The sequence below is a fragment of the Prosopis cineraria genome, unplaced genomic scaffold, assembly GCF_029017545.1.
Source record: "Prosopis cineraria cultivar Desert tree isolate PC_DT_omini unplaced genomic scaffold, ASM2901754v1 PC8, whole genome shotgun sequence".
Classification (NCBI taxonomy): domain Eukaryota; kingdom Viridiplantae; phylum Streptophyta; class Magnoliopsida; order Fabales; family Fabaceae; genus Prosopis; species Prosopis cineraria.
In genome coordinates this window covers 33718767-33745723 of record NW_026555339.1, presented here as the reverse complement: position 1 = coordinate 33745723, position 26957 = coordinate 33718767, and the positions used below count along the sequence as shown (strand labels likewise).

At 31.7% G+C, this 26957-nt stretch overlaps 1 protein-coding gene and 1 pseudogene across 1 annotated transcript; one reads left to right on the top strand and one right to left on the bottom strand.

Annotated features, from left to right (window-relative positions):
* Positions 1 to 8475: 8475 nt before the first annotated feature.
* On the bottom strand, positions 8476 to 10227 carry LOC129317177 (polygalacturonase-like). Its single transcript, XM_054961539.1, has 4 exons — positions 10087 to 10227; positions 9669 to 9986; positions 8992 to 9510; positions 8476 to 8864 (listed from the first exon to the last, which is right to left on the bottom strand). The coding sequence occupies exons 1-4, from the start codon at positions 10201 to 10203 to the stop codon at positions 8628 to 8630; spliced, it is 1191 nt and encodes a 396-aa protein (XP_054817514.1). The 5' UTR covers positions 10204 to 10227; the 3' UTR covers positions 8476 to 8627.
* A 14836-nt stretch (positions 10228 to 25063) lies between these two features.
* Positions 25064 to 26748, top strand: LOC129317552 (trimethyltridecatetraene synthase-like; annotated as a pseudogene).
* The last annotated feature ends 209 nt before the right edge of the window (positions 26749 to 26957 follow it).

The following is a 26957-nucleotide window of genomic DNA, read 5'->3' as shown; positions in this document are numbered from 1 at the left end:
CTTTCACTTTCTTTTACATTATTCCATTCATCCTCCAGGATGCTAATCTCTTGACGCGCTACAAGTCCAACATAACTTTTAAAAAGATTTCCTTTTTTTCCTATCAGTTGGCTCACCTGTCTCATCAAAATCAAGGTGAATCTTCCCATGAATTTAGGCCAACTTAGTAAGTCATGTGGTTCCTCTTTTACTTTTTTGGGCTTGTCTTTATTAGTGCAAGTGCTTGATATATTCTCCATATTTCTCCTAAAACAAACAACATAATAAAGTTAGTATAATATAATAAATTTAATTAAAATATTTAAAAATAAAAGCATAAACCTTTATAATACTATTCTAATACTATAATATTAATTACCATTATAATTGTATTTTAATTTTCCAATAAACCTTCATCATGATCAGTTCTCACATCATATACATTATCTTCTTCATCTTCAACATCTAACACAGGCTGTGCCGGCATAAAAGGTGGGATCTCATCAATATCAAAACTTGATTCATCATTATCACCATGAGTAAGGAGACTTTTTCCCAATAGAACCACAGACAATCTTTTATCTGCTAGATCAATGACATAAAAAACTTGTCTTGCATAAGTAGCCATAATAAAAGGTTTCTCCTTATGACTGGCCTTATTAAGATCAACCAAAATAAAACCCAGCTTGTCTGTTTGAACATATTTTCTATCAACCCACCTGCACTTGAAAATGGGAATCTTAAATTTGAAGTAATCAACTTCCCATATTTCATCAATGACTCCAAAGTATGACCTAGATGCTAGTGTTGGATTTTTATCTTTCGAGCTAGAAAAATATGTTGCTTCGGCTATTATCGTCACCCCACTATTTTGCATGGTGCTATTATCATCTTGATCTTTTGTATAGAATGAATACCCATTAATATCATATCCACTCCAAGTTTTGACATTAAAGTTAGGACCATTATCTAACCATCAACTAACCATCTTAATGTATCAAAAACATTAGACTTTCCACGATCCTCCTTTACCTTTGCCCTAAACCAGAGTAGGAAACATTTGTTGTGCTCACTTAGCAACCATTTTTTGGTCTTTTTAGGATTCTGAACCTTTAATTCCTCTTGATGTGCGATTAAATAATCTTGAACTTCATTGGTGTTGTTCAAGATGTACAAATGTGCTTGTTGCACTTCCTCGCGTGTCATAGGCTTTACTTTCATCCCTCGTGTCCCTTGCCCTTCAATTCTCATACCCTCATGGCGAGTCTCTGGAACTCCAATAGATTTTACTTCTGATAAATAATCGGTACAAAACTCAACAACCTCCTCAGCAACATATCTTTCAACAATAGAGGCCTCTGGATGATAGGGATTCTTTATATACCCTTTAAGAATTTTCATGTACTGCTCAAACGGATACATCCAACATAAATAAACAGGGCCACACAACTTTATTTCTCTCACCAAATGTATAATTAAGTGTACCATTATGTCAAAAAATGATGGAATAAAATACATTTCAAGTTGACATAAGGTAATAACAACATCATTTTGCAAGCCATCTAATTTCTCAGGATCAATGACTTTGCTATAAATTGCATTGAAGAAGACACATAATCTAATAATTGACTTTCTCACCTTTTCCTCTAGTATATCTCAAATTGCTACTGGTAACAATTGTTGCATTAGTACATGACAATCATGAGACTTCAAACTAACTAATTTCAAATCTTTCATGGACACAAGTTTCTTGACGTTTGAAGAATATCCTTGTGGCACTTTAATACCATGTAGACACTCACAAAAATTTTTTTTCTCTCTTTTAGACAAAGTGTGTGGGGCTGGACTCATGTAAGTCCTCTTTCCTTCTACTCTTGGACCCAAGTTTGTTCGTATTCCTAGGTCAAGCAAGTCCATTCTTGCTTTTACTCCATCCTTGGTCTTTCCCTTTATGTCTAACAATGTTCCAATTAGACTATCACAAACATTTTTTTCTATATGTATCACATCAAGATTGTGTCTCACCTCAAGGCTACTCCAATAGGGGAGATCAAAGAAGATAGACCTCTTCTTTCATGAATTATTTTGAGATTGTTTCTTCTGACTCTTACCAAATTGCATATTGATATCTTTCACTTATTGATACACCAAGCTTGCAGTTAATGGCTTTGGAAGTTCATTATACTCTTGAGAGCCATTGAATTTCTTCTTCTGTCTACGATAAGGGTGGTCTTGTCTCAAGAATCTTCGGTGACCAAGATAGATTGTCTTCTTCCCATGTTTTAGTTATTGATGGGATGTGTTCTCTTCATAAATAGAGCATGCTTTATGCCCCTTAACACTATATCCAGACAGATTTCCATATACAGGGAAATCATTTATCATACAAAAAATCATAGCTCGTAATTTGAAAGACTCATTCTTGTATGAATCTAACACATCCACAACTACCTCCCACATCATCTTTAAATCTTCAATCAATGTAGCCAAGTAAATATCTATGTCATTTCCTGGTTGTTAGCCTAAAATCATTAAAGACAGCATGATATATTTACGTTTCATGCACAACCAAGGAGGAAGATTATAAATCAATAATAGAACAGGCCATGAGCTATGTTGACTGCTAAGATTGCCATAAGGATTTATCCCATCTATACAAAGTCCAAGCCTAAGATTTCTAGGCTCATTACCAAATTTAGGAAATAATCGATCAATTTCTTTCCATTATGGTGAATCTGTTGGATACCGAAGCATGCCATCAATTTTTCTCTCATCCGCGTGCCATCTCAAGTTCTTTGCCTCGTTTTCATTAGAGAATAACCTTTTAAATCTCGGTATTATTGGAAGATACCACAACACCTTTGCTAGAGGCCTCTTGGTAATCAAATCATCGTCACTACCATTCATCTCTTTTACTTTGTAGCGTGATGCCCCACAAACTGGACACACATCCAACCCTTCAAAATCATTTCTGTATAATATGCAGTCATTGGGGCAAGCATGTATCTTTTGATGCCCCAACCCCATTAGACATAATATTTTTTTTTGCCTCATAGTAACTACTTGGATGTTCACTACCTTTCAGAAGCATCTCTTTCAATAGTCTAAGCAACTGTGTGAAACTTTTATTGCTCCACCCATATTTTGCTTTCAAGTTGAACACCTTCAACACAGCTATTAATCGTGTATATTTTGTGCACCCTAGATACAAAGGCTTTTCCGAATCATGGCATAAGCTATCATATTTGTGTACTTTCTTAACACTTTCAACACCAATATCATTTAACATATCATCTATTCGATCAAACAAATCCATATCATCATCATCCTCATCCTGTGGCACTACACTTCATTTTCTAGATTCTCCATGCAATACCCATTGTGTATACGCTTTGTAGAAACCAAAACAAATTAGATGATCCTTTATCTCCATAGTACTTTCTCGTAATCCATTCATGCATTTAACACAAGGACAATAGAATAATCCTTTATTATTAGGAACATTGTTCTTTGCAAATTCCAAAAATTGGTCTACCCCCCTCTCATATTCATCACTTGTCCGCAAAGCATCTATCCAACTATGATTCATGATTACCTAATTAAAATATGAAAAACTATTTTATACTTTGAAATTTAAAAAAAAATCGGCAGCATAACGGCTTATAAATTGACATTGCCTAGGCACAAAACCCTTATTTGACCAATTTCAACAAATGTCAATAGATAATCAATAATTATAGACTCTAATCCACAATCAATTCAAGCTTTTTCACTCATTCAAGCTATCAAATAATTATCAAATTAAAATATGAACAATTATTTTAAATGAATAATCAATAATTACATATAGAATTCATAATCAATTCAAGCTATCAAATAGTTACCTAATTAAAATATAAATTATGCTTAAAAATTTTATATCAAATTTATATTAAAAATAAAAGTAAATAAAAAATATATTAAGTTAAAAATATGTGAAAATATATATGAAAAATAAAAAAATTAATTTAATAAAAAATATATGAAAAAATTTAATCTAATAAAAAATTTTATACCAAGTTAAAAATTATGCATATAAATTTTACATCAAATTTCTATTAAAAATAAATAATTAATTTGATAAAAAAATATAAAGGAAAAGGCGGAACATAATAATGAGTGTAAAAAATTATTCCTAAAAATTTTAATATATTAAAGATAAATAATTAATGAAATAAAAAATATAAGTAAAAAAAACTTAGCTACTTGTATTGGGAGAAAAACATGAAAAAAAAATTAAAAGAAATAAATGGCTAAACATGCAAGAGCTTACCTGGATTAATGCACCAGGCTGGAGGCCGAAGAAAGATTAATCACAGTCACCGGCGAGCTAAAGGCAGATAGGAGAAGCTGAAGGGTAGAGAGGAGGAGCTAAGGGTGGAGAGAAAGAAGCTGAAAGATGAGAATGAGCTGAAGGCGAAGGGCGAAGAAGCAGCTGGAGGGAGCTGGAGCTATGATAGAGCTGACGGCAGAGGGAGACGAAGGCGAGCTGAAGGCATGAGTTGAAGGAAAGGCAGAAAAGGTGTGAGAGCGAGCTGAAGGGCACGAGACAAAGCTAAAGGTTTTATGAAAACAAGGAAAAGGGATTAAAAACCATAACATATAACGACAGGTTTCATTAAACCTATTGTTATAAGCTTACATATAACGACAGGTTTTATTAAACCTGTCATTATATGTTGTTCATGTTTTTTGCACATTTTCTGCTACCATTTTGGAACTCGTGCATTGACATGACAATTTTGAATCAGCTGCCTTCTGAAAAACCTCACCAACAGTGTAAATAATATAATAAATATTATCATCAGTTATATAATAATAAATAGTTAAAATTATATTATCGCATATAATAATATAAAATAAATTATATCTTATAATATTTATCTAAAGTTATTATTAATAATATTATTTATATTTAAACTAAGGAAATATAGACTATATTAACGACAGTTTTCAATAAACCTGTCGTTAATATATTTTCTAAACTATATATATTGGTATAATTTTAATTAATTATTACAATTTATCTAATGATACTATATATAATACTAATAATATATAACTATCAATATTATTTATATTAATATAAATAAAAGTTTTATTTATAAATATTTAAATTAATGTTAAATTTTTATAAATATAAATATTATTTAGTGAAGAAAAATTGAAAGCATTAACGACAGGTCTCAATATACCTATCGTTAATATACATAATATTATTATTAAATTTAAATAAATATAATAACATTAACAAAAATATTATTTATATTAAATATTGTTATTATTAATTATATTAATGACAGGTTTCAATCAACCTGTCGTTAATATCTTCTATAATTATAAAATATTAATTAATTAGTATAATACATCTAATGATACTATTTATAATACTAATATTATATAACTATTAATATTATTTATATTAATATAAATAAACATTTTATTTATAAATATTTATATTAATATTAAATTTATATTGATATAAATACTATTTAGTGAACGAAAACCAAACATATTAACAATAGGTCTCAATATACCTGTCGTTAATATACATAATATTAATATTAAATTTAAATAAATATACTAAAATTAAAAAAATATTATTTATATTAAATATAATTATTATTAATTATATTAATGATAGCTTTCAATAAACCTGTCATTAATAGCTTCTATAATTTACATTAATAAAATTTTAATTAATTAATATAATATATCTAATGATATCATTTATAATACTAATAATATATAACTATTAATATTATTTATATTGATATAAATAAAAATGTTATTTATAAATATTTATATTCATATTAAAGTTTTATAGATATAAATATGTCCATAATTATCATTTAATAAGTCAAATTAATAGTTTAGTTGTATGATATAATTAAAATCAAAATATTATTAATTAATAATATATGTATTAATAATATTATGAATAATAACGACAGTTATTAAATGTACTGTCATTAATTAAATAACAGATATATTAATTAATTTTTTTTCTTCAGCTAAAAAAAATTAAGAGCACATATAACAACAAGTTTCTATTAAACCTATCGTAATATGTGTTTTAATATATTAATTAATCTTTTTCGCAAGCTGAAAGCTAAAAGAGGTAAATTTAATAATACTATAGCTTTTTATTATTAATCTTTATTTTCTTTGCAATAATATTAAATAATATTAATAATAAAATTATCAGTATTTATTTTCTATGTTAAGATTTATTAATATTCATATTATGACTTTGAATATTACATTATCTATTAATATTTATATTAAATTAAATATATTAATGGTATATTAACGACAGGTCTGTGGAATGATGTCGTTAAATAGACATATAAATTTCTGATGATAGGCCTCGAATGGGCATGTTCTAGAAATATTAGTATTATAGTTTTTTTTTACTTGCATTATTTATATTAATATTAGTTTTGTTATTAATATTAATGGTATATGAATTGGACATTCAATTAACGACAAGTAAGATAATGACTGTCGATATATATATATATATATATATTAATTTCAAGATTTTATTAATTAATTGTAAACATTAAAATAATTAATATTTTTAGTGTATCTCTAAATTTTATTTAATGCTTTTTAATTAGCTGAAAACATAAACAATGACAGTTTTATTAAAGCCTTGTCGTTATAAGGTCACAATTTTTACTTGGAATTACTGGTCTTGCCACTGAATTCATTATAACGACAGTTAAACCTATAATTGTGGAGAAAAGGTTGTAGTTAGAACTATATTTTATACTAGTGACTTCTAATTGTTTAAAGCAGATATTGTAGCTTAAAGTAAAACTTGATTGCCTTATCATCATTATTTGAACTTATATATGGTTTATACATTTTTACATGGAATTATATTGTTTGGTTGGTGAGAGATGAGTTCCTGTTATTTTAGATGGTTACTTTTGTTAAATTTATAATTGTCTCATTAATATTCTTTTCCTTGCCTTCTTTAACTTTAAATTGGAACGTTATTCTCACTGAAAATTATTTTTTGGCCTCAATATAGTATAGTTGAGCTTGTATCTTGAGTTGATCATTTAGGAGTTTTATTATTAAACTGAAGTGGAAAAATTATTTTTGGACAAATCTCAACTTGATGTAAGTTTCAACTTTGTATTATGTTGATAGTTTATGGCCCTAGTTGCTCCACGTAAATTGTAGACAAGGTTCTCATTTTCTCTAACAATGTTATATAATTGTTTTCCTAGAGCGAGCAGAGCTCTATTTTAATTGAAAAGTGCTGATTTTGTTGTTGTAAAACTTCGAGAGGTTCCATTTATAAGGGAAACTTGGCATGAAATTTATACAAAGGATGATAAACTTTGTATATCAATCTTTGAGGTTTGAGGGATGTGGTTTTATAGAAAGTATGGTAATAAACTCATCGTCAGGAATTGATGCACCAGTTAGACTGAGCTGATCAACAAGATGCTTAACATGAGCTAAGTACGAGTCCAGTTTCATGTTCTTTTGGATAGGATGTAGCTATTCTTTATGCAGCAGGATTTTCGATCTTGTATCTGCACCAATGAGGTATCTGTGGTCGCCTTTCAAAGCGCATGAGATGTGTGACAGCAAACAAGCTGACATTCAATCTCTGAAGTTACTATTACAAAATAACTTTTATGAGAGCGCTTATTTTTGGCTTACAAAAGCGCTTGTAGCCAGTAATCTGATATGAATCGTCTCATTTTTGGAGCGTTTTTTATATATAAGCTCCTGTATGAGCGCTCTTGTAAGTCTTTTTTGTAATAGTGGGTCATGCTTGACAAGAACCAACCAAACACTGATTGATCGGCCACAATCCACTCTTCATATGGTAGAAGGAGAAGATTCAATGCCATTAAATCAACTTGACCATCTATTACTTACACTAACAAATGTAACTTAACAACAGAACACGTGGATAAATAACTATACACACATAGCGTACAGCATGATACGGTTTACTTCCTAACAAGTTACCATACAAATGAAGTGGGGATATTACAAATTGTAATTGCAATAGTTGAAAGCTTTTCTTATCATAAATATAATAAATATAAAATGATTTATTCATTATGAATACTTTTGAAAAAAAGGTAATAATTATACCTTGAAGCACTAAAAATACTTTATATTTTTTAACATCTAATTCTTCAAAAAATGTCTTAAATTTTTTAACAGAAGGAGTATGTTATATTATTTAATGGGGTGTGTGTGTGTTCCCCCACAACGAAAAAGTTATAGGTCTGCCGCTCTTTTTCTTATTTCTATCCCCATTCCATTTTCTATCAAAACATTAGACGAACTAAAAGCTGGTAGTTATAAACTGAGGGAGATGTATAATGGAGTAGTTCATGAGACAACTAATGGCAATAGATACAGATAGAGGGACATGGGGAGAAGTATTTATTATATATTTTTAAAATAATCGTTTGCTAAACCTTTCCGTTGATCACCCAGCCTACCCTAAAACCATCCTCCCTTATTATATATGGGGATGAGTGTTGTAACCTTATAGTAGTGTAAACAAAAGAAACGAAAAGAAAAGAAGAAAGAAAAGCCTCTATTTTATAGTATTGGACACTTAATTAAGCAGCAGCAGCTGCTCCTGCTTCACAAGCAGGTGCTACTCCTGTGACTTTGGGTTTGGCATTAGAACATTTGGCCACTACTTCACTTCCGTTGAATGTGAGTTTGACGTCACTTAGTTCCACGTTCTCACAGGGTACACCAGAACTACATATTAGTGTCACTCCTTCTTTTGTTCCAGAAGTGCCCCTGATGTTCTTGAATGTAACATTACTTATCTTTATCTTGGATGGGATCTAAGCCATTGAAAGAGTAGAGTAAAACGTCAGTATGAAATTAAAATAATTCATTGAAGGATGACAAATCTAAAATAAAATAAAGAGAAATGAAGTTGAATATTATAGCTTCTAATGAAATAAGTACCTTTTTGTTGCATTGATTCCATGGGCAATACTCTTGGTCTATGATGACAGGGTTGGAGACATTATTCATTATAATATCCTCAAAGTGCATATTGGTGATTGTAATAGTTCCTGGGGCAGCAGGCCATGTCTTGATCCTGACACCATTCATTGTGTTGGAGATTGTGCAGTTCTTGACTGTGAATTTATCAATCGGAGTTTCATATGTAAATTTTCCCACGCTTCCAACACTAATACCATGGCCAGGTCCACATGTGACATCCTCCACGGTTACATTTACACTGCCATCACCTAACGAGATACAATCATCTCCAGTACCAATTTTAGTGTGTAGGATTTTCACATCAACCGATCTTCCGATGTGGATTCCGTCGGTGTTGGGACTGTCTTCTGGCGCATCGATTTTGAAGTTATTAAATTCAATGCTGTTGCATCCCGAAACGTTAACATGAAAGTTTTTGCTGTCTTTGGACGTCACATCCCTAATAACGGAATTGTTGAGGAAACTGAACCCAAAATTCTGCAGCTCATCATTTCACAGAAAATATATGTTAATGCATGCAGGTATTGAGTATAGCTAGTCAGATTTGAAATAGACCTATTGTTAATATTGATAACATTAGACTCCATGTAAAGCACGAGATCTTGCATCTGGAAATTTCCACTAATTCTACATACCATGGTAAGCATTTTGCAGGTGTGTACATTTTTGGCACAATTATTATGATGCCAGGAAGAAGGACCAAGGCCATCAAACGTTCCTCTGCCTGATAAGGTGAAGTTATCCACATTTTCAACTCTGAACCACTGTGGAGCCCCATGCAATAGAGTCATGTCTCCTGGTGCTTCAATTGTTCCTTCATTATATATTTCAATCGTTGGAGCCTTGCATGGACCTTTAAGTTGCACGTCACCCATCCTGTACTTTGCATTTTTTATGTAGATTCTTACTGGGTCAGTGCCTGTACATGCTTCTCCCCATACTTTGGTCAAAGCCTTTAATATTATTGATAAGACAAGTTGTTAACTATTAGAGATTGTAACAAAAATCAGGACTCATGTGTAGAACCACTGAAGCAGAAATTCTTAGAGATACCTGAGTTATATCTCCGTTAGGTTTTCCTCCGTAAGTTGCTATGTCCAACACTTTTTTCTGAGCTGTGACGACGGTGGAAATCAGAAATAAGAACAAGGCACATGTGATGATTCTCATTTTTTCTCGTGCGTGGAACAAGACTTTTTCTTTTTCTGTTATTATGTGTCACTTACATGAGTGTGTATATAGATTATGGAAACTTGAACAATGCCTTCTTATAATGGCAAAATATTTGAGAGCCATCCGTTTGGGTTGGATTAGCGGAAGCTTAGATTTGTTGAGTTTCTATTTTGTTATCACTTATGGTTCCTATTTTAAAATGTTTCTTTAAAAGGAAAATCTATTTATATCCAACACGCTGAACTCTAATTTTATGGTTTGCAGAAGTTAAACACCTAGTCATTTATATTTTGAAAGACAAATCATTTTGGATCAAAACTTTATCTAAATAAAAATTAATATTCATGTTGCGACATTAATATAAATTAAATCACTTATCACTAGCTGTTCATACACTATATATTGAATTATAAATATATTTTATTTAAATTATTGGACACAATATATTCGTTCAACTTATGTCTTTCTCTCTTGAAAAAATAAAAAAAAATTAATTTCCTCCTGCAATGCCCTAGAAACAATGGTTTTATATCGTACATGATATTCATTTTTAATTTCCTCATGCAATGTACGCTCAAGAAACAATTGTTTCATTGGTGTAAGAAACAACAACAGTTTGATAGAAGTAGAGTAATTATGTAACATTAATATAGACAAGAATGGTTCTTAGTGTTACCCAAAAACAGAAAACAAAACCTGAGAAAAGTTCATAATAAATTCGCATCTAATGGAGAATTTATGTATATATACAACTGTGTAATAAGTTCGTACAATAATCAAATAATTTGAATTGAGCTGGATGAGGTAGATGCTAAGATTGAACTCGCTTTTTTATTTAAATTATAAATGTAAGGAGTAGGCTCTGTCAACAATAAAGAATGTCTCCAATGAGGTATTGAGAGCAATGTATAGACTTCTCTCAACTAAAATACTACGTATATAAGGGCTGAGGTCCATATTCCCAACCACTTGTCACTATCCTACTATAGAAATGGGATTTGGAAGTATTTAAAATTTTAGTTTTGTGGATAAGGTTCAATACTATAATAGGTCTCAGGTGGTGTTTCATTAATTAATGAAACACCGTGAGACTGATGTTAAAGTGAAGGTGTTTGTTTTGAAAAATGCCACCTCTTTGGGTTTTTTTTTTTAATAAGGGAGGTGGCGTCTCCATACAATTAAAACGTGATCTCTCTCCCTACTTGGATCTTTATTATTTATTTTTTAAATAATATTAATGTCAAAAAGGGTGGTGTTTTTTCAGTCTGGAAATGCCATCTCTTACATTTAATTTTTTGGCAAAATATAACTTTTGGTCCCTGCACTTTGCTCGTGTTTTGCTATAAGTCGTTGCACTTTTTTTTTTATGTTTTGGATCCCAACACTTTCATTTTTCAGTGTTTTAAGTCTCTCCAATGTCCCTATACTTTATTCATTTAGGGACCAAAGAGCCAAGAGAGGTGATGTTTTTTTCAACCACCAAATGCACCTCTCTTAAATAAATATATATAAAATATAAATTAATAATTATACATAATTTAATAAAAATATATAAAAAAAGTTAATAATAATTTATTAATTATTTAACATAAAAATACAATATCAAATATTAAATATAGTTTAATAATTATACATAATTTATAAATCGTATATTACAAAAAAAATAATAATTAATCAATAATATTTTATAAATATTAAAATGGTGGGATAAATACATTGATCCCTACGCCAGCAAAGAAGCAATCATAAGATGCTTATCTAAAGCCGTCAGTAACATCCTAAAGCAGATAAAAAAGCAAACATTAGATTTATATCACTTGTAAATCCCACACCACTTGTAAAGCTCCCCAATGTGAAACTCATGACAATGCCACCCTATCAAGAGTTGACATTCTTGACGGTTTCACTCCACGGCACTTCACTTGGCCTTCTACCAATCAAAACCCTCCGTGGGTAACCTTTTCCGTGACACCAACCTCTTAATGAAAGCACTAATATGACGAGCACAAGTCTAAAGGGAGAGCCCATCCCAAAAGACTAGCCTATTAAGAGGGAGAGCCTCTTGAACTTATAAACTCCACACCACTTGTGAGGCTCTCCAATGTAGGACTTGTGATAGATATTCATGTAGAAGAATATGACTAGTCAAGATGGCTATACATTTAACATGAGGGACAATTTCCATTATTATAATCAGTCCACTCAGAGATCGAAAAAATAATGGTTATGTAAAAAAGAATGACAATTTCATGTTTCACACTTAATCAAAATATCACGTGACAAAAGTAATTTGATACAGTTATATGGTAGGTTACATCGAATCATCAATCCTCATATGAATTAGGTAGTTGCAATGTCTTACTAGAGGCCACTTGTGACTTGTGGGCTAGTAGCATAATTAGCATACTGCCAACTTCATGTGGGTTTACAAGGTCGCACACAAGAATAGCCCAACTCGAGCTATAATGTCCAAGTTTATTGAATCTAGAATATGTCTACATTCAATGAATGTAATGCTTTTCTAGGGTGAATGAATTTTATATATATATATATATATTTGAATATTTATTTAATAAATATTTATATATATATTTATATGAAATATAAAATTCAAAATATAATTTTATATATGTATATATATTTGAAATATATATACATTCATGTTTATATATATGTGTGTGTGTTGTGTGTGTGTGTGTGTGTGTGATATATGAAATTAAATATATATATATATATTATACATATATTTTTGAAATATAAGTGTGTATATATAATATGTATATGTTATGTTATGTTATGTTATATTAGTTTTAAATTTAATTTTATTTGATAGATTAAATTAAAATAACTAACATGATATGACAGAATATCATGTCAGTTATATAATTTGAATTTTTGAGATAAATTTGAATTAGATATAATATTATAGATTAAATTTATGAGATAAATTTAATTAGATTTTTGTGGGCTCTTCAAGTGAAAGGTGAAAAACCTAATCTATATATTATATAGATAGGGACGTGCTTCATGTATGTGTGTGAGTCAGAAAAGTCCTGACGGCAAAATAGAGTGAGAGCCACAAAAACACCCTAAAGAAAAGTGTCGTTCGAGTGCTAGCATGCCGTTTGAGTTGAAAGCTGTTTGTGTGGATACTAGTAGAAGGAGAATATTTACGTTGTCTGCTCCTGAAATCAAATTTCTTTAAGACAACACGTGAAGAGCTCACACTTAAAAAGGTACTTGTTCTATTCACCTTAACTTAAATGAGTTCATTCAGTTAATATCAGGATAAGAATTTAAAATTTTAATCTTCCATTGCGCCTCCCTATCCAACAGTCTGTTGAGCTTTGTCTCCTATTCTCATCTTGAATCTTGCCTCGCATTCATGCGTTTGTGAGTGCGAATAACGAGAGTGCCTCTCATCTAGTACTCGAGACCCATCCCATCCCCCCGGTTCAACTACCTCTGTCGCCCCTACCTCTTGCTCCCTCGCTATCTGAACTATGAATTAGATTTAGATCTTTGATGCTCACTCCTTTTAGACTTTGAGACTTCGACTAATTTCTGCTTTGCTCTTCACAGGTACTTTTCTTTGTATTTTTTGGATTTTTTCATCAATTTTTGGATAGCAAGACCATAGTAATTTTTGATTTGTGGACTTGTGGTAGCTGAATTTTGGCAGTGAACTTATTTTCTATTTACTATAAATTATGGATTATTTGTGAAATATTGCAGGACCATATTGCCATATTTCAATGAATCTATGATGCCTTTTGTTTATCCCTTCTCCATATATAAGAAACTAAAATATATATTCTATTTATTTCAGATTGATACGTACAAGTTCAAAGACAAAACATTGGATGTGAGTTTCTTGTGTGTGTTTCCAATTATTCCTTTTCCATGGTTAATTATGGTCTGGATGTGAGTTTTTTTTTTTTTTCAAATGGGCTCTGAAGAAACGTGAATACGTGTATCTAATCCTAACAGAAGCTATGATTATGTTATGTTGGCTAATTCCTAGAATATTTATTGTTTTGTGGCCAACAGGGACATGATAAATGCTGTTATAAATTTTAGTTGGATAAAATTTTCTGCGTAATGGTGCATTCAGAGTCAGAAGCTGGTGTCACTTTTTCATCTTGAGCAAAAGCAAGCTGTAAATTTAGTGAGTTTTATCTCTTTCTTTTTTGTGCCATTTTGCTTAAGAAAAGTGAGATCTCATATGGTTAAGTTATTATTCATAGTCGTGAGATGGAAAAGATAAAAATATATATTTTGCCTTACTATATGAATTGTTCTTATTAAAAATCATGGGACCATTGTGGGAAGTTCTATTTTTGCAGTGGATGCAAATGGATAGTTACGTACACAAGTGCTGGTTTGGTTTTGCACAATTTTCAGAGGCTTTGGAGCCAAATCTTTCCACTCACTTTTAATGTTCTTTAATACTTGCCTATTGAGGAATAAGAGGTTTCATATGCCTGAGAAACCTCAATCCCTTTTAACCTCAGATACTTGGAATGAAATTATTTCGATAATGATATTGCGTAGAAGTACTAATAAAAGAAATTCAGTACCTGATTTGTTTACCTCTTCATTAAACACCCAAGAAACATTTCTCTTTGCTTCTTTTGGTATTGCGTGGAAGTAGTAATAAGAGGTTTTGTATAACTTGTGATGTCATAACTTGCCTATTAAGAGAGAAAATAGCCAAATCTTTTGGTTGATTATTCCTTCATATTTTGATTTCTTTTGCCTAAACATTTGTTGTTTATTTACTTTAATTTTGACAATGGCTATTGTTCTGTTTAATGTTGCAGAATCTTGACTATTTCAAGGCCGCGTGGAAGTTCTTGAAGGTTTGTTTTAGAATTTTGAAATGAGCTACTTTTTATTTTAGTTAGAAAACTCCTCTCTTTAGTTGCCACTACTTTCTACTTTTTTAACTTGACTAATATTTGGCTTCAGGGAGCTGATGGTGTTCTTGTTATAGGAGGATTTGGAGACAGAGGAGTGCAAGGGAAAATTCTCGCAGCTAAATACGTTCGTGAAAACAGGAATCTGTTCCTCGGCAATTGGAATGGCCAAGATAGAGTTTGGAAGTTCATCAATTATTCGCCAAGTTTTTCCTTGATTTTATATTTAGGAGATACTTTTAGTATTTCTATAATATTGTATTTACTCCACACTTCTTATGATACTGTATGACTTTTGATGTTTGATAAATATATTAAACCAGTTATATTATAGTGTGTACTTTAAACTTCTTATATAGCTCTTGTTGACATATTGAATTACTTGCCAATAGAAATTTCATTTGTGAGTCAATTTCTAGATTGAACAGGATTTATTTGTAACCAAAATTTAATTCTTATAAAGCCAATGTGTAATTTAGTGAGGAAATAGCGAGAAAGATTTTTCTCTTTAATTAAACAAATTTGTGAGGAAATAGTGAGGACACAATTCTTAGCTAAATTTAGCGATAATAGCATTCCTCACTATGGCCTAGCTAAAATATAATATTAGTGAGGCATCAGTGAGGAATTTATGGCCTTGCTAATATTAGCAAGGAAATAAGTTCCTCTCTAATTCCTCGTTAAATTAGGGAGAAATACAATATTCCTTGCTAATATTTAGCAAGCCGTGGATAAGCGACGAATGTAGCGAGGAAATTAATTCCTCACTAAATGCAGATTAGAGAGGAATAAGGCCCCATTTGGTAAAGTGGAAGAGTTTTTGATAGAATTGGAATTGAAATCAGAATTAAAAATGGAATTGAATTTTAAAAGTGTGTTTGGTATGAAGATAAAATTTTAATATAATTCTAATAAATATATGTACTTAAAATAGGAAAAGACCAAAGTAACCTTTTCAATTTTTTTTAAAAGCCATCCCCATCTATCAAGCCCAATAACTCGTCATTGACAACCCCAACACCTTCTCCCAGATCAACATCATCGGAATCTTCTTTGTCAACGACTATAGCAACACCAACTCTAATGGTCACTCTCAATCTCAAACTCTAAAGACCCAAAACATCTTCGGCCATTCTCTCTTCTTCTCATCACCATCATCTCTCTCTCCTATCATGGTTTCCCTTGCTCCTATGTCAACATTGAAATCGTCGAAAGTTGCAGTAGACTTGTCAAGCTTCACTATTACACCGACTCCAATGGTCAATCTCGATCTGAAACTCTAAAGATCCAGAATGTGTTTGGCCATTCTCTCTTCTTCTTGTCATCATCGTCTCTCTCTCCTATCGTGGTTTCCCCTAGTCCTATGTCAACGTTGAAATTGTCAAAAGTTACAGTAGAGGTGTCGAGCTTCGTCATTGCAACAACTCCAATGGTTACTCTTAGTCTCAAACTCTGAAGACCCAGAACGTGTTCAGCCATTCTCTCTTTTTCTCATCATCATCATCTATCTCCCCTGTTGTGGTTTCCCTTGCTCCTACATTGACATTGAAATCATCAGAAGTTGCAGTAGATGTGTCAAGCTCCGCCGTTGCATCCTCCATTGGGTTTGATCGTTTCCTGATACTGTGATGGCTAGGACAGTGCCCTACAGGTGAGGGGGCGTCGATGGGTGAGATGAGAGGGGTGACAGGGGGCAAAAGTGGAGAGAGAAAATAATTCCATGGAATCCAACCAATTCTATAGCTATCATCATAGAATCCAATTCTAGCCTTTTTCATGGAATTGGAATTCCTGAGAATATTAATTCTAGGCTACCAAACATGATCACATGTGAAATCCAATTCCAATTCTATTTCCAAGATTAGGATTCCTATATATTAAACGGGGCCTAAGGTATATTTAGCAAGGAATAAAATCCTCTCTAAATTATGATTTTCTTGTATTGGATGTTCTTGGTATTACTATAGGTATTTGTTCTCTAATTCTACAAGAGGTTAGCCTATTTAATATTTTATAAGTTATATCTCCTTTAGATACATATAAAAATAGTCATAACTATTTAATTATAGTTACAAATAGAGATGGCGTTTTCTGCTCCAACATATGCCACTTATCTTAAATTATTTAAGATAAATTTATATATAATTTATGTTATGCATATATTATAGATTATATATAATATTTATATTAAATAATTTGAGATAGGTGGCATTTGTTGGAGCTGGAAATGCCACCTCTCTCATCTCTATTTGTAAATAAAAATAATAAATATTATATATAATTTAACAATTATACATAAATTATCAATTATATATTACAAAATTAGTAGTAATAATGTAACAATATTTTATAATATTATTAAACATAATTAAACAATTATACATAATTTACTAATTATATATTACAAAACAATTAAAAATTATTTAAGTTTATTTTAAAAAAAAGCTGAGAGAGGTGACGCTTTTAGGTCCTACAAACACTCAAATTACACCATTCCTTTACCCACATTACTTCCAAACACCCAAATTTCATTTAGGGTTTGTCCAAACCCTAACCACAAACTCCAAATCACTATACAAATTACTATACAATCTATAAACTTAGGTCTAGAAGTTTGATTTGACACCCCAAGACCTTAATTGAGGCAATGGGTTCGGTTACAACTCAAGGAGAAATGAAATCAAGCTCTACATTATCCCAAACATTCAAAAATTCGCAAAAAGGGAGAGGGAGAGATATAAGAAACTTACCTAAATAAGAATGAATCTTGCTTCAAATGTTTCCAAATAGCTCCCAAGGTCATGCCCTAGTAGCCCCAAGTTCTCCCTCCTTCACTCGGTTTCTCTCTTTTTCCTCTCTAAAATCAAATGCGTTCTGCATCTAGTTTAAGCCAAAATTTGGCTGTGCACTGGAGTGCAAGGTACGTGTGTTGCAACACATGACACATCAAGTGTCATATGTTGTTTTAACCTCCCACTTAAGCCTAGTTGATCCATTCACTATCTTAGCTCATTTTTAAGGTAGTCCAAATGTCTAAAAACTTTATTAGTATTCCAAAAACACTATTAATTTATAAATCACATATTTTGACTAATTTATCCTTCTTAAACAATTAAAGTTTTAAGTTGAAAACTTAGGATGTTACAGGTTATATTGTTCTAAGTTTAATTGTTCAAGATTCAAAATGTACCGAATACAAGTTCAAAATTCAAATCACTCTTGGGCTTATAATTTAGGATCTAAATTGCAATTTAACAATAAATGTTTTCTCTAAAATACCTCTTAGAGAAACATTCTCCATTTCAATGCTTTGGTGGACAATTAAAATTCCAACAAAGTCCACTCTCAGTGAGGGAGAGTAAAAGCCCTAGAGATATTAGATGACAACACGACTCTACTCACCAAGTCCTACTGGTGGTGTAGTCCATGTGTCTATTGGGTCCTCCAGTAGGCCACACTTGCCACGTGACATATTTCCCCTTTTTTATTAATATTTTATTATATTATTTAATTAATTATTTCAGTTGACCAAGTCATTGACTAGACTTGATCAGACCAATTTAGAGCATCCAGATCTGAACTATTTTTTGTGTCCAGCCTAAAAACTACCTTTTGTTTTGTTTTGTATTTTTTTAAATCAAGCCCAAACTTCATTGGCCTAGAAGTGAAATTCCACATTTTTGGTAAAAAAAAAAAAAATGAAGGACTAAAATGGTGCATTTCAATCATCCCTATCCTCAAGCCAGGTCACTTCAACTTGGGAGGAGAAATAGAACGGATTCGTTGGACCTGAATCTTCTGGAAGCCATATCTGCACTGTCCGACATTCGTTTCGCATGTTGTTGGTGTCATTTACTTTTTTGTTTTTGGTTTATCTTTACACATTTGTGACCTCCATTTGTCCCAAAAAATCCTGTTTTCAAGGACACAATTTTCGTATTTTGTTTTCAGTTTGGAGTTTCGACAGTATTTCTTATGCTCAAAGTATATGGATATATAACATACACAATCCCAAGATGTTTGTTAGATTATGGGCTTCGTCTGTGACTGAAGATCAGAATGATTTACTTATATATGTATGTATGTATGTAAATCTACATACAATTTTTTTTTTCTTTTTGTTCTTTTGTTTTGACCGTGTTTCTGCCTTTCTTTTGAGTCTATGGTTGTTCATTTTCTATCATACAAACCCAGTTCGAAAACATTTCTGTTAATGCCCCTAATGATGCCCCTTTGCAGATGAATGAAGTTACACAAACCCAGTTCCTGATTCACAACAAATACACCACTAGAAGAGGAGAGAGGAGATGACTCAAGTTACGATTCACACTCATGTCTTAGCCTTTATGATGAAAATGGCTCTGCACTCTCAAACATGCTTCACGCATGAAGGAAAATGGGAATCATATATGGTTATATTAACCGTTCCCATTATTTTTTTTAAAAAAAGATAGGAATATTACACTTTGAGAATCCAATTTTTATTGCTCTCAAAGTCCCAGACTTCCTCTTCTTTTCTGACGAGGCCTCATTCCAGAGTTGGGCATATATTGGGTCTGATCCACTAAGGGTGGATAACCCAACATCAAATAATGGTTCAATTTCTCTCAAAATTACTTAGATGACTCTAAATTGATAACAAAATTCCCTAACAATATAAATCAATATTTGGAGTCATCAGGGCTATAATATTCGGGGTGGGCGACTTAGCCAACATTTTCTTTGAATCTTATTCTCACTCATAATGCTGCTGATTCAAATGCCTCTCATAGTGCATGGTTCTGTGGCTATACTCCTTTTGAAAGGGAAGGAATAGGCTGACTGGCCTCTGCTTGTTTTTTCACGTTTGCTTCTTTGTTGTTGTTTCTGCTTTGTTTGTTAGTTTCCTTCCCTTCATTACCTTTTTTGGCTTGTTTCTTTCAGTAGACCTTTGCTTTACTTTCAATTTAGATAAGCAGCATTCAGATGTCATTTTCTTTACTTAATGTTTGCAGTAACGTTTGTTCCCCTATCATAGAGTTCTGACAGAACTATTATCAAATTTAGTTCGGACTTTGTGCATAAGTAGGGACAGACCTACATTGTTTTTATCTGAAATCCGCCACAAAATCTAAAGAACTGTTTGTATTTCCCTCCAACTAGGCAAAACTTGTGGAGCCACCATTATTTTCTCTCAAGTCCTGATCGCATGCATGCACCTAACATTCATGGTTGAACTTCTTTGCTCACAATTAATTTGGCGCCCCTTTTTCCAATGTTGCTCTGGTTCGAACCAATTCTCTTTAACTCATTTTTTTTTTCTTGGACAAATTCTTTAAATAAAATCCTATTTACATCCCATCTAATGTTTACTAACTAACACTACCACAGAAAATATCCATACTTGACGCTTATTTTTCCCAATACTTGACGGTTTTTAACCATCAAGTAAGGGTGCGACATATATTAAAGAAATAATACTTGACGGTTAAAAACCGTCAAGTATTAATCTTATACTTGACGGTTATTTGAAAACAACTATCAAGTATATGAAGTAAATATGCACTTCCCAGCATAAATACTTGACGCTTGTTTCAATACAAGCATCAAGTATTTTCTTATAACCGTCAAGTATTTACAAATACTTGACGCTTGTTTTGAAACAAGCGTCAACTATATTGATACTTGACGGTTATTTCAAAATAACCGTCAAGTATTAATGACATAATTTTTTTTTATATAGTAGCTGCTTTTAAAGCAACCCCCTGCATAAAGATACAGATAAAGATAAAAAATAGCCAGCCAGCAACGAAAATAATGCAATATAATGAATGTTTGTAATAGTATCTACTATCTAATTAACATAAAAATTCCTATACATTTAACCTTAAAATCTAAACTTATTTGCAAACTAATGTTTCAAAATTAAGTGGCCTATCCCATAAAAATTGGCCCAAAAATGTGTATATAAATGTAACTAACTATTGTACCGGCCTAACTACTGTTGCTACCCACATATTGAAAACACATTGGGCCACCTCTTCAAGGACCTCTTCTACATGTGCAGTCGTATAACGAACGTAATAGACGTCCTCAAAGTACTGTAAGCAAATAGTTATAACAATTTCAAGTTAATAGGTAGCTAATTAAAATTGTTTAAAATTTATAATTGAAGTGTAATTAAATTTTATATATATACCTTGTTAGATAATGTGGTAGGGGCATGAGTGATAATGTCCTTCATGAACTTCATCAAGCAATAACCACAGTCATTGCTCTGATCTAGCTAGAATGGACACTATAAAAAAACACATATCAATGAAATTGCACAATATAATGAGACAATTTCTTGATTAAAAACTTGACCAATTAAATGAATACCTTAACAGTGACCCATTTCTCTGAAGGATCCTCCGCATGCTTAACTGCAAGCTTAACAAAATTTGCCACCCCATCCCAATATTCCTTGGATAGACGATTGACAGACATCCATTCCTTATCCATAATTCCTAGAAAGATTAAGAGGGAAATATGATTAGTGACTTTGACTACTCCTAGATAGTGGGAGAATTAGATACAAAGATCAATTAGTCAATAAGTCACTAACCACATGTTTGTACATTCCCTCTTTAATCTTGTTTAAAACTAATAATTATATTTTAATACTAGCCATTGAAATAATTTCGACAGCATAATAACTTAAAAAAGAGAGTTTCCCGAGCCTTATCCCCTCTTCCTATTAATCTAAATGACAACAACAACAACATCCACAATAACAAACACATAAAGTTATATTCAAGAATAATTTTAAAAAAAATTGATAGTATATATAACGGTTTAAAATGAGTATTACCAGGTCTTTATGCCTTTAAAAAAATCAAGTTATCCATAATGAGACTATATATGATCCAACAACAATAATAACAACATTAATAAGAAACTCAATTTTAATTAAAATCATATTAAACCACATCAAACACTATATAAATATCAATTTAAAATATCAAAAATATTAAAAACAAGGTAATTAGGTGGTATACTATTTTCATATCCTTAATGAATCTCCTCATATCAACAAAAAAATTGGATGATCCCTTAATTCAATAATTAAGTACCCAAAAACTCAAAACTTCAAACACTCACTGAGAAGAACAACAATGCAGATCAAAATAAATAACACAAAAATTATTTATTATGTATGAAAATCAAAATCAATAACCCATACATTCAAAATGAAGATTAATGATTGGGAAAGCAAGAACCTACCTCAACAAGAAGAGGGAACACCGACTGTGCAAAAAAACAGAGACGAGAGTCTGATGCAGAGTGATAGAGATCAAGAATCCCAACAAACGAGTGCCCACGAGACTTATGGAGGCCGAGAATCAAAAAACCCCTCAAGAATCGAGACCGAAAACGTGTTTTTTGGCAGTTAGAGTGATGAAAAATGGGTTTCGGTGGCTCTGGGTTTGTTTCTAAAGACAAAGGATTTGCAGAAATGGAGAGCGAAAAAGAAATCTGAAGGGAATTTAAATGACAATACTTGACGGTTATTTCATAATAACCGTCAAGTATTACATATTTAACGCTTGTTTTAAAACAACCGTCAAGTATATGGCAGACAAACTTGACGGTTATTTCAAAACAAGCGTCAAGTATGTGAAAAAATTTAATTTTTTTTCTACTATTAATTTGACGTTTGTTTATTGAAGACTGACGTGTAAATTTTTGCTTTATATGACGGTTATTTATAAAAAGTGTCAAATATATATACTTGACGGTTATCTTTAAATAACTATCAAGTATTTACTTAAATATTTGACGCTTGTTTCGTAGAAACCATCAAGTATTCTCCGCCTTTTTTATTTGTCATTTTTTTTAAATAAACGTCAATTATAGGGCGTCAATTATACATCTTTCTGTAGTAGTGTAAGCTGACCTTAAGTGACTATATTATATGTAAAAAATATTGTAAGTTTTATTTGAAGACTGTGTTATAAAAAATAGAGATGGAGTGGAGAAGAAAGAAACTTAGAAGAAGAGAATAAGAGAAAAAATAGAGATGGAGAGGAGAAGAAAGAAACTTAGAAGAAGAGAATAAGAGAATGGGTGAATTGAGAGCTTTATTCTTTTTATGTGTAAAGTAAAATTGAGGTGCCTTTTATTTATGAATATGAATATATCACTCGAATCAAATAAAATATATAAAATAATAATAACAAAAAGATATTAAAGAAATTGAAAGATATTGGACAATGTACAAGATACGGATATCTACATAATCTTCTCATATCCTTAACAAACTCATTGATATTAAAATTTTAAATACAGTATCACAATGTTGTGTCCATATATAGTTCAGAATACATATATATTATTCAATTTATTATTAATGATCAACATGCAATCAACGATGCTTGCTTGCCTTTTTTTTTTTTTAACAATAACGCTTAGAACCCAAAAGATAGATTTAATGATCACACAAAATTTTCTGGAAAACAACTTAAATATTAATTCAAACAATTCCAAATTCAAGAGTATTAATTATAAATAAAATATTTAAATTTTAAATATAATTCTTAATTTGAAATTAAAATTTTGACTTACAACTGTCATAATTGATAATTGTAAGTTATTTTTCAGAATTTTTTTATGTCCTAACTGCTATTAAATTGATCATTTCGGACTTAAATATATCATTCCCCTGTTTTCAATAGTCAATATCTCGTCTTTCTAATCATTTATTGACTTGAAGCCTATTATCATTTACTGATCTCCATCCTTTTTATTATTTCCTTGTTAGTTAATTTCCTCTCATATATGTTGTTAGGGTAGTTCTAAGGTCACATGCATACCCAAACATTTAGGTGCGCCAAGCACTACTCGCTTATTTAATTTAAATTTTGAGCCATACGTGGAGCTTTGTGATCTCGCATGTAATTCCAATCACAAGTTCAAATGATCAAAAAGCTTTTACTAATTATAGTGTATTGCCCTGAGAAACGTTGATCCATTAGCTTTGTCAATAAGGTTAATTAGATTGAAGTAATGAAAATTTCAAGCTCCACATACACATATTGGCTGGGATTCAACGCTTTATTTAATGTGAAAAGCTAATCTAAATAGATTTCATATAAAGTTTAGTGTAAAACAGACTTTCCTAATATATTATTCTTATAGTTACGAAAACATCCCATTTGATTTTAGAATGCATTAGATATGTAATGCAAAATTTACATTACATATTCAAAAATCAAGTGCCACAACACATATCTTGTGGGATATAGATGTCTTTTTAAATTTTATTTATCTATAATAAAAAACATTTCAATATATTGTTAGAAAAAATCCTTTGTATTGAATATTGGAAAAATCATAATGATAAGTTAAATGATTTTCTGTCATTAAAAAAAAAAAGAGGGAAGTCATCAATATTTAGTCTATCATGATTCCATTTTAGAAGTCTTATAAATAAATATTTGTTAAAAATTTAAATCATGAAATTTTTTTTTGTCAAATAGAAAATTAAGATATAAAATTATATATGTTATTGATATTTGCCAAAAAAAAAAAGATTTACACTATGATTTTTTTTTTTGTCAATTACACTATGATTTTTGTTGGTTATATTTTAAATAAATATATTTAAATTTTAAAAGAAAAATCACGGTGTTATTCTGTTGTCCAACAAATATTCATTTATTTTAGTTTATAACTCTTGAGTGAATTAATCCAAAAACACACAATTTTCAAAACTAATCACAAGAATAACGGAAGGAACAAAATTACAAAACTTCCAAGTATCAAGTCAAAAGCTACTTTTCTTAATGTATTTTTGTTACCAAAAATAATCCACCTGACCATTCTCTACTTACCGCTGAGTCTGCTGTCTATAAAATGCCTTTCACAACCATTCAGCTTCCCATCACAAAGCTCATCACCGAAAGAAGGCAAAGACGATGGGATCACCATCATGCCTAACAATCTTCATCCCCTTTCTCTTCTTCCTCCTCCTCTTCCGCCGCGTATTCCATTGCCGAAATAACCTGCCGCCAGGACCAAAACCTCATAGGCCATGTTCCTCACCATTCCTTTTATGCACTGTCAAAACAATATGGACCCATCATGCATCTAAAGTTGGGCTTCAAAGACGTTGTAGTCGCCTCCTCTGCCGACATGGCTAAAAGCCTTCCTCAGAACCCATGGCCTCACCTTCTCGTCACGACCACAAACCACCGGCGGAAAGTACACAACCTACAATTACTCCGATATTCTTTGGGCCCCCTATGGCCCACACTGGCGCCAAGCTCGCAAGATATGCAACACAGAACTGTTCTCTCACAAAAATGTAGAATCCTACGAGTATATCAGAAAGGAAGAGATAAAAAGTATGTTGAACGAACTTTTTACTTCTTCAGGAACAACCATATTACTGAAAGATTACCTTTATACTTTAAACCTAAATATCATAAGTCGCGTTGCATTGGGGAAGAAGTATGTGGAGAAGGGTGAAAGTGGCGTTGTGAGCTGGGAAGAGTTTAGAGAACTGTTGGATGAATTTTTCTTGCTGAATACATTTGTGAATATTGGGGATCTGATTCCTTGGATCAATTTCTTGGACTTGCAAGGTTTTATAAAGAGAATGAAGGATTTCAGTGTGAGGATTGACAGGTTTCTGGAACATGTGTTGGATGAGCATGAAGAGAGAAGGAAAGGGGTTGAAAATTATATGGCCAAAGACATGGTGGATGTGCTTTTGCAGCTTGCGGAAGATCCCACTCTTGAGGTCAAGCTTCAAAGGGACACTGTCAAAGCATTAACTCAGGTATATGTATACGTAATTATGAGCTTGCTTCTTTCTTCTTCATCCATTTAGAGCAACACCAATAACATGCTTTATACCCATATATTCCTCAGGACCGGTGGAATAGATACCTCTGCAGTAACTATGGAATGGGCAATGTCTGAGCTCTTGAAAAACCCAGAAACCCTAAAGAAGGCTACAGAGGAGTTAGATAGAGTGATTGGAAGAGACAGATGGGTGGAAGAGAAGGACATAGCCAGCTTACCTTATATTGTAGCCGTTGTCAGAGAAACAATGAGGCTACATCCTGTGGCATCCTTGTTGCCTCCAAAGTTAGCCATTGATGATTCTAAAGTTGCAGGTTATGACATCCCAAAAGGCACCCAAGTGATTGTCAATGTGTGGGCTATTGGTAGAGACCCCATAATATGGGAGAACCCTAGTGTGTTTTGCCCAGGGAGGTTCATTGGTAAGGACATTGATGTGATGGGACATCACTTTGAATTATTGCCATTTGGGGCTGGAAGAAGGATATGTCCTGCTTATACTCTTGCTCTTAAGGTGCTTCAGTCAAGTTTGGCAAATTTGGTGCATGGGTTTACATGGAGCTTGCCAAGTAATATGACAGAGGTGGACTTGAATATGGAGGAAACTTTTAGGCTTACTAACGTCAAAAAGCTACCACTTGAAGCTGCTATTCAGCCTAAGCTTTCTTCTTATCTATATTTTTAAGGATTCATATATATATATATATATATATTAATAACCTTGAGTGAGTTTCAACCATTATATATTTTCATTATATTTGAGTATGGTGCTCTTTTGTGATTTGAGTGCAGTCATTTTGCTTCCTGTTAATAGTATTACTTATGTTATGAAAGCATAAGGCCAAATGATTAGAATGTTACTGCTTAAGAACATATTGCGCTGTATGTGAAATTCTAATCCACTCTATTATAGTTTGGTTAGTTTGCTTGTCATACAAGTGGCTAGGGGTTTGATTATTGATGATAAAATTTCGCAGCTCAACTCACACGTACATATGGGCA

Bases quoted from the DNA above. Each gene is read 5' to 3' on its own strand.
- LOC129317177 (XM_054961539.1), bottom strand. From the start codon at position 10,203: ATGAGAATCATCACATGTGCCTTGTTCTTATTTCTGATTTCCACCGTC. The intron at 9,987-10,086 runs GTATCTCTAAGA...ATAATATTAAAG, and splicing joins CTAACGGAGATATAACTCAG to GCTTTGACCAAAGTATGGGG. The intron at 8,865-8,991 runs GTACTTATTTCA...TCAATGGCTTAG, and splicing joins GGAATCAATGCAACAAAAAG to ATCCCATCCAAGATAAAGAT.